This window comes from Xiphophorus maculatus, chromosome 7, assembly GCF_002775205.1.
Source record: "Xiphophorus maculatus strain JP 163 A chromosome 7, X_maculatus-5.0-male, whole genome shotgun sequence".
Lineage (NCBI taxonomy): Eukaryota > Metazoa > Chordata > Actinopteri > Cyprinodontiformes > Poeciliidae > Xiphophorus > Xiphophorus maculatus.
Genome location: NC_036449.1, coordinates 25,600,565 through 25,609,343, shown reverse-complemented (window position 1 = coordinate 25,609,343; position 8,779 = coordinate 25,600,565). Strand labels below are relative to the sequence as shown.

Genomic DNA, 8,779 nt, shown 5'->3' with positions numbered 1-8,779 from the left:
GCAGCAAGTAGTTCTAAAGGCCAGTTCTCAGTCCTGATCTGTTTCAACTGAGGATAGATAGAACTACAGCGATGCGTATTTGTAGTCCAAATCAGCAGCCAATAGCCTCTTGAGATCCGTTGCTATGTTAAATAAGTTTCACACCAAGTGTGAAGTGTTAGTGAAACAGCCTGAGAGCCTCAGAAAATCCTGTCGCATGACTTTGCTCTGAAGCACCGTGACAGAAAACCGTACGGTCTAGATAAATTTCGAAAACATTTTACCGGAGCAGACAGGCGTATCAATGTGAGGACCGATTTTGATACTAATCGTGCGATATTTGTGGGCGTGATGGCGATTTCAAAAATGATTTGGGCTGAAAAAGTTGTCTTGATCTCTCACTCTAATCAGCGAGAGAAGCACTCTAACTTTAGGAAAAATGAGAAACTTTGGGTCGCTTAGAGACAAATTGTGGACAAACCGTAACTGGTATCGACGAGCCGTCTTCACTTTCGAAGAGATCACAGACGTATCTACAAAATGAAATTTGAATGGCATTTCTAGGTGAATTTGTGACGACACAGAAAATCCTCAAAAATAGGGTATTTCTAGGATTTTTCCCATTGACTTATAATGGGTTTTTTTTCGTAGTTTTTTGCGAATTATGTCGCCACGTTAACCCCAAATCCCACCAAAAATAATAGCTCCAATGGCGTGAATTTTCTGCACATTTTGATACCTCATTTGTAGGTGTGCACCCAGCGGTATGAGCCGCATTAACGGTGACGGAAGAAAATAAAGAAGAAACTTAAAGAGACGCTTCTCTCCGACAATAGTAATAGGTTCCTGCCATTGCTTTGCATGGCAGGCCCCAATAAAGAAACACTTTCTCCGACAATAACAATAGGTTCCTGCCATTGCTTTGCATGGCAGGCCCCAATAAACACATTTGTTCAGTAAAGGTTTTAGAGGTCTATCAAAAAATATTAAACAGCATCATGAAGACCAGAGAAATCAGCAAACACTGTGGAGAAGTTTAAAGCTGAAATGAAACAGTTTAGATCAAACCATGTTCATCAACATTGCTGCTGTAATTTCATTGAAAACTGGCTCTAGCAAGTATTAACTTAGTGGGGCTAAATAAAAAAGCATTCCATATTTTTTAAGGGTTGTATGTACTTTTCCTTCAGCTTCCCAACTATGAGATAATATGTGTTGGTTTATCTAAAACACACACACATCAAAAAATTTTTACAGATTCAAAAGGTATAGTCACTTTTATGAGGAACTTACACCAATTCCAATTAAGTTGGAATTGGTTTAAGTGCTTTTGTGTCTGTTTCACAGATACAAAACATTATTCTTTAATGATGAGAAGGAAGTCCATGTTATCGAGAAAACACTTACCTCCTTCACTGTCAGACTCATCTGCTGCAAGGAACAAATGAAAAGTCATAACATACCAAGGTATCTCTTTTAGTAGATAACAGAGACATAATTAGCATAACGTGGGTCTTCAAATCATTCATAGAAAAACATGTTTGCAGAATCCCTTTATTCATTTCCATTCAATAACATTATGTATTATGGATTTTGCCAACAGATAAGTAACCCAATGTAACTCTATACAATCCCATAGAGTTTAGATTGATTAAAATAAGTTATATGTGCGTATTTGGAATAAAGCTCTCAAGCCTTTACCGCTTTCAACTTTGGGTTTCTGCCTCTGACCTTTGGCAGACGAGGGCCGGGGTATCCTAGCTGGATTACCTAACTGTAAAACAAGAAAAAAAGAAAACATCTGTTTTTTTATAGAATTCTGATAAAGCATGTTATGTGACTTCTTTTCTAAATTACTCTGCTCTACTTCTACAAAGCATCTTTATGTTCCTACCTGGTTTTCTACTACATCTGTGGGCTGAACAAAGAGCACAGTAATATGGCTTTAGTTGAATCATACACACAAAACCATCATGTTAATCTGTTAAAATGAAAGCTGCTACAGCACTGAGCACAAACGGCAAAAAAAACTATCTGAAAGCCCCAAAGAAAAACCTAATATAATAGCACATTAAAAAAAGAAAACTAGCTAAAAAAAAAAACTAGCCAAAAGCCGTGCAACAAACACATTCATGTCTGTAAACATTGTTACCTCTTCAACTGGTTTTAGATCCTTAAAAACAGAAGTGATGAGAGGTTTATCACCTTTTTGAATTAATGAAGTTGAATTATTTTTCCAAAATGTAAACATGAAAAGTGAGCAATCTACCATAAAAGGAGAGAACTTACTGCTGGCACAGTTTTGGCTGCTTTCTGCTGAGGTTTCTCTGACACTCTGGCCTGATGGTAAACACACACACACACGCGGAGCACGTGAGCTACTGAATTTATTTGCTCAATTGAAAATTTGCTTAAGTATGGCTGCCAAACCTTGTCATTTTCTCTTTCCCCACTTCTGTTTTTTTCATTCCAGTCCTTGCTTCGATCTCCTTCCCTCTCTCGGTCTTTGTCTCTTCGTTTGTCTTGGCTTCTGTCTCTGTGAGAATCCCTCTCCCTGGTCTTTTCCTTGTCTCTGTCTCGATCTCTCTCCCTGACCCGTCCTTTGTCTCGCTCTCGTTCCTGCTCTCGGCTCTTGTCTTGGTGGTCCTTCTCACTGCGGTGATGCCTCTCTGTGCGCTCATGGTCATGGTGGTCTTCTTTGTCTCTCTGCCGGCTTTCTTGCTCTTTGCCCTGGTTCGGATCCTTATGCTCCCGGCTGCCACTTCGCTCTATCTTTTTCTTTTCCTGAAAATTGAAGGCATCAGAAAACAATGCTAAATGTGCTTCAGATAAATTATTGTAATATCTGGGTAGGATGGTGAGCACTGAATACATTTTTTAAAAATATTTTAACAGGGAGGGGACTCACTTCCTTATCCGGCTGCCGTTCCTTTCCATCCCTGTTTTCCTTGCCCTGAGATCTGGAGGTGCTCCCTTTGGTCTTTAAGTCCACTTTTTCTCCTGCAAGAACTCGCTTCACTGCTTCATCACTGGACAACTGTAAAGCAAAAGGGAACTCACTTAAGTAAGGTGTACATGAAAAAATGGTTAATGAGGGAGAATAATTCCTAACATTGTTGGTTGTTCCTACGCATTTAAAAATTAAATCAGGGATCAAAAAAATTGTATAATGCCACAGAAGGTAATAGTTTTACTTTTTAACTTAAGGCTAACTAATTTATTAGTCTAATTAATTAACTAATTAACTAATTAATTAGTTAGCCCTACTAAGTTAGTTGGGCTAACTAATTTATTAGAAGCTTGTTGTTGCTAGGTAACAAAGTAAAGTAGCATTTTTTGGCCACAATAAATGCAAAAATTTAATAAATGTAGAAAAACCAACAAACTTCAAAGCGCAACGGTAAAAAATGTCAAAAACGTATAAAATCAGAAGAAATAGTTGCATGTCAGTGTACAGATAATTTGGAGTAAAAAAAAAGAAGACATGAAATACCTTAATCTAAATTTTTTTTAAATCTATATTATTTAAAAATCACAGTAAACACATTGTTTCACCTGATTCTCAAATTCCTCTCACACAGCTGTTGTTGAACCATGGGTTAGCAGGTCACATCACACACACAGACAGGGAGTAGCAGAGATGAATAAACTTTCCTTTCACTGCTTTTTCACAATGAACCTCACCAGAACTGCTCCACTGAGACTCCAGGATTCATTAAATCAAATCCTAAAATAACCAAACTCCACAATAATTTGTGGTGCGGTGAACTTTTGTTTGTTTCTACAATTACATCCACAATTTCTAGATTATAGGACCTTACATAGAGTTATAAAACATAACCAATGTTAAAGCTATGAATTGAAGCACCTCAGCCAGACTAAGTTACACCATATTTCATTTTAGTAAAATTAGCATTGTTAATAGATATTTTCAGTGGCCCATTTGGTACAGTTGATCAAAACAGATTAATTGATAAACTGAAAAAACTCAGATTAATACAACATGTCTTATGTATTTATGCTGATTTCTGTGTGTTTGTTTTTTGCGTGTGTTTAATAATGTCAGCGTTTAGCATTCAACTAGACCTCAAGAAGCTAAAAACTAGCAAAGCATGCTAGATACCTGAATGTTTATGATTTATTAGCTGTTTATTTGTTTCAAATTTACATCTTGCATACAGTTTCCTTCATTCCTACATTTTAATGTTATTATTTCTTTATTTTTTTTACCCCTCCAGGGGGTCTTCTGTGGGCTCTAGTGTCCCTTATATGAAAGTAGGCTGACGTCCAGGAGTCGAACCCATGACAGCTGCGTCGAGGACTCAAGGTCTCCAAACATGGGTCCCCTACGCCACCACGGCACGCCCTAATGTTATTATTTTAATGTATTTCCCATCTTTTATGTAGTTTCTCTTGATTATTGCATAAGCTCTAAAAAGAACCGACCTGAAACACCAAGAATTGTTTACATCCACATTAAAGATCAGCTATCCTCGGGGCATCAGCTCTTCTGTTTAACACCGTCTCCAGGGTTCAATTAAGTTATTTTACCGTACTCCCTCAGCTAGTTTGACTGTATTCTCAAACAGTGAAAAATAAAACCCACATTTTTAAAATGGTGATTCAATAACAACGTCCAGCTCATTAGTAGACGAACAATGAAACTGAACACATTTGAGTGATTTCCCAGAAAGACATACCTTGTTGAGGCAGCACTTTGCGATGGCCTGAAGCAACTCGTTGGTTTTCTCAGGCTCATGACCAGCAACAATTCGTGCTGGCTTTGCTGCCAGAGGTTCACCAGACACCAACATCACAACATCTATTGCTTTCTGAAGATAGGCCATTTTAGAGTCCTTATCCTACAACACAACAAAACATGACCAAAAAACATTATCGGACATTAATTAGAAAGCTTATGTTATTATTATTGCACCTGTTCAGCAACAGCAGTGAGTTGCTTATTATCATCAGGCTTCCCAAAGCTTTAAAAACTGAACTAATATCCGATCAAAATGTTTCTATGGATAAAAAAAATCTTTTAATAAGATGCCAAAAACCGATCAGATGAATGGAGCAGAGCTTAACAGCGCTCCGGACACTGTTTTCCTACGCTTGTCTACTTTATATCACTGCTTTCAATAATGCTTTAACAATAAATACATATTAGACACATTGTTATAACTGTAATAATCAGTAAAATTGTCTTGTTTTTTTTAAATGAAGATGTCTAGGTCATGTTATACTTATTCTGATTTTAAAAAATGTGTGACTATCAACTGGATTGACCCAAAATGTAAATGTTTGGTTGTAAAACTAGCTTCATTTCTGACTAACCTAAAAAAGTACTTAGAACAAATGTGCATGAAGAATTATTGAAAACTTTGAATATAAAAAAATAAAGAATGGCATTTTAATAAATTGCTCAATAAATGTGATTCCTGGTAAAGTTTAGAACAACCAACACAACAGCATTAATTTAAGGTAAGGTGAGAAGCTGGTGCAGCCTCTACGCATCCTTTCCTAATCAAGGATCAACTTGCAAATGGCAGACCTGAGTTCTGACACCTCGATAAACACTCTGCGCTTCACTGCCAGGCTTCTCACTCGTGTTTGGTTACTCAACACAGAGACAGATCGGTGAAACAGCAGGAGAATCTCAAACGTCCAAGCTTGCTCAACAAAACATTAAGTTAGCACATAAACCGGCTCAAACTACATAAGCGCATGATAAAATCGAATACTATATATTAGAAGTAGCTGAAGAGTAACAGAAAAACAGCCAAGGACAACCAGCTTACCTTGACACTATCTGACTTCATCTCATTTTCTTCATACAGGCCTTTCATAAAACCAGTGGTCCTGATAACCTGGAAGTTGGAAGAACAAAAAAGCTCAGATCATTTTATAACTGAGAACATTTAGAGACTTTTATCCAAAACATCTTTTTGTCCATCAATCAACATGTTCAGAGGAGAGACTATGATTAAGTCAGTAGAAGGATGGTGAGGTTGGAGTCTCAGTGGAGGAGGCTGAGAGGAAGACCAAAAATTTGATTTATGGATGTGGTAAAATATAAAGTCCGTTGACATGAGGGTGGAGAACGCAGACAATAGAACTAAATGGAGACTAATGATTCACTGTAGCGACCCAAAAGGGAATTAGAATCAACTGGTTTTTGGTCCCAAACATGTTTCTCAACACTGACCTTTTTATTTGTAGCAGTGAAAGCAACCTGACCATGTTCTGCCACAAAACGGTTCAGAAATAGGCAAAAAAACATTTCAGTGGAATAACTGTTAAATTAGAGAAAATGATATAGAGCTACTAAAACACCATAGTGACATTGGCTGACTGACGGAGTTCCTCTATTGCACTTGGGACAAAAGAAAACAAATCTAAAGCACTTTGACCCAGGTAGCCTGTATCTCACAAGTGGATGAAGAAGAACAAATTCCTCCTACAGTGAATGGTTGCTAAAAGTATTAATAATACAACAATATATCAATATAGATTTGAGTGAGAACAATAATTAAAATAAAAATGCAATGTAAAAAAATCATGCCTCTAAAATGGAATCGGGTCTAGGATACCCTGCCAATCAAAGTAAATGAAGCACTTACAGGAATGTTGACCTTAATCTAATATGCATGAACCTACAGTGAAATATAACACTATGTTACAGGTGATGATTGAGAGGAATGTCTCACCTCAAGAATGCAACTGACTTGGTTATGTATGACACTTCATGTTAAAGAGGACTGTTCTTAGTTTAGCCCCTATTAAGTGCAGTCTAAATTTAAGCATTTAAGTTGAGACGATGTATGTCATGATACACTCTCCATTCTGTATAAACAGTACTAAAAGCATCTGTCACTTTGAGCCCAAAAGTAAAACTAGCTTTAAGATGTGCGGTCTAAAAGATACTAAAATCTTGTGGCGCTTGTTAACTGATCCTGGTCTTTAACTTACGAAATAATAGCCAAGCAGATGTAGTCACTAAGCATCTTGGATTGGACAATGATAATAGAAGTGTGTAAATTAAAAATGGCATTGGGAAATGGCAACGTATTTCTCAATGTTTGCCTTGTTTTATAACTTATCCCTGTCTGCTGTCCTTGCTCTCCATGATGCCGTTTGTTCACTAACATTCCCTCTCAATCTTATTCAATTTAAAAATTCTTTATTCATCCCAAAGGGACACTAAATATTATTACTCATATCATCAAAGCAGCTTTAAAGAGTCATTGTAGATGGTGAGGCTGTGGGCAGGACGGATTTGCTGTAGAAGTCAGACTTGCAACCAATGTAGAGGCCTCTGACTGAAAGCTGTGACTGTCATAACTGTCATGACATTTCTTTCAATTTGTACATTTTGAAATGTACAATTGAATGACAATAAAATCTGTCTATGTCTAACAGCTCAATTTCCAGGCAGCAGAGACGATACTCCAAAGTAAAATGTCCTGAATGACACCATCAGTTGTTGGCAAGCACTGCTAATCCATCTCATTTGCTTCTGCAATTCCCTGTTAAATCTCTTAAGAACAAAATGTCCTTTTACTTGACATTCTTAAGTCAAATCTTCTATTGCAACGTTTCATGCGATTCAGGCAGCTCAACGTAAATCTGCATTACCCAACAGTCCAGCTGTAATAAGCTGCAGAGCATCAGGGTTGCCACCGTGACATGGGTAAACAGCCCAGACTACTTTAGCTGACTTATTACTGAGACTGCCATACTCAGTGTTAGAGTAGCAGTTATCCATCTGCGGACTAAGTAGTTTATCCTTGCCAGGGTCCAGGTGTGGGTAACGTCGCTAAACGGAGAGCTAAAGCAACAAGCAGATGACTCCACGGAGAACTTAACAGTTAAATGTTTCTAAATAAACGTTAGCAACTTGGCTTTTCGTGCTACAACTGATATCTACCAGAGCGCTATCGCTGTTTAATGCAGGCTAACTGTTACGTTTAACTTATTATTAGCCACCGAATAAGCTGTTTCTCTGTGAATTCGAATAAGACCCGTTAGCTAAAGATGCCGTGGTCGCCTCATTCAGCTGTGAACATGTCTTCGCCGTTAGAGGCTCACCTCGCTGAAGATGTCGTGAAGGTACCGAAACGGCGGCCTGCAAAGCAGTTTTTCCGTCAGCGGGGGTTTCTTTATCACTTTCCCCAGCGTGTCCTGAGTCTTTTTCACCACCGCCGCGTTCATGGCAGCGGTGGAAAGCGTACTTCCAGCAACGAGTTTGAGGCAAAAACTAATCCGGACAAAAATACTTCGCGGCGGAGGCTCCTTGGCCCGGTTGCTATGTCAATATACAGAAATCCCACAGTGCATCGCTACTATGAAAAGTGCGCATGCGTAAAGCGCTTAAGCTCGCAATGTATTCTATTGCTATGGCAACAGCTAACAGCTAGCTAACAAGGTTTTAGTGATGACCAAAATGTTATGCAGCGGCACAAATGTTGGGTTTTATCGCATTTTTGCGGCTGCAGGTTTGGTGGGGATTATTCACATCAATTTTAGACTACTATACAAAAAGACCAGATGCATATTAACTCACTGTAAAACATTTTATTAAACTAAACTATTTTTCTTAACATTTTTATGCTTATAGCCTGGAAAAAAATATTTGCACATCTTTTTTTTCAGTAAAGTCATATCACAAAAAACTGTGCCAGAAAAAAAGATGCATCCATTATAGTTATAGATTTTACAACACATGAGTGTCTCGGGCCTCCTGAAGGTGCACTAGAATACTGTTAATGTTGCATCTGCATGTGTGCCATTTAGAAAC

The 8,779-nt window shown here is 38.0% G+C and overlaps 1 protein-coding gene across 6 annotated transcripts; it reads right to left on the bottom strand.

Annotated features, from left to right (window-relative positions):
- Positions 1 to 867: 867 nt before the first annotated feature.
- Positions 868 to 8,318, bottom strand: LOC111609220 (TRAF3-interacting protein 1-like). 6 transcript variants are annotated; one of them, XM_023336401.1, is made up of 10 exons: positions 8,071 to 8,318; positions 5,781 to 5,849; positions 4,680 to 4,841; positions 2,888 to 3,016; positions 2,410 to 2,763; positions 2,269 to 2,319; positions 2,132 to 2,152; positions 1,874 to 1,897; positions 1,681 to 1,753; positions 869 to 1,410 (listed from the first exon to the last, which is right to left on the bottom strand). In XM_023336401.1, the coding sequence occupies exons 1-10, from the start codon at positions 8,191 to 8,193 to the stop codon at positions 1,337 to 1,339; spliced, it is 1,080 nt and encodes a 359-aa protein (XP_023192169.1). In that variant the 5' UTR covers positions 8,194 to 8,318; the 3' UTR covers positions 869 to 1,336. The 6 variants fall into 6 exon arrangements, with proteins under 6 accessions (XP_023192173.1, XP_023192172.1, XP_023192175.1 ...); XM_023336403.1 differs by having other exon boundaries at positions 869 to 1,407; XM_023336405.1 differs by lacking the exon at positions 1,874 to 1,897 and having other exon boundaries at positions 868 to 1,410.
- Positions 8,319 to 8,779: the final 461 nt, after the last annotated feature.

Excerpts from the sequence above, each read along its gene's own strand:
- LOC111609220 (XM_023336401.1), bottom strand. The coding sequence starts at position 8,193 with ATGAACGCGGCGGTGGTGAAAAAGACTCAGGACACGCTGGGGAAAGTG. Across the intron at positions 1,898-2,131 it reads ATCTAAAACCAGTTGAAGAG|CCCACAGATGTAGTAGAAAA; the intron begins GTAACAATGTTT and ends CTCTTTGTTCAG. Across the intron at positions 1,411-1,680 it reads GAAACCCAAAGTTGAAAGCG|CAGATGAGTCTGACAGTGAA; the intron begins GTAAAGGCTTGA and ends TGTTCCTTGCAG.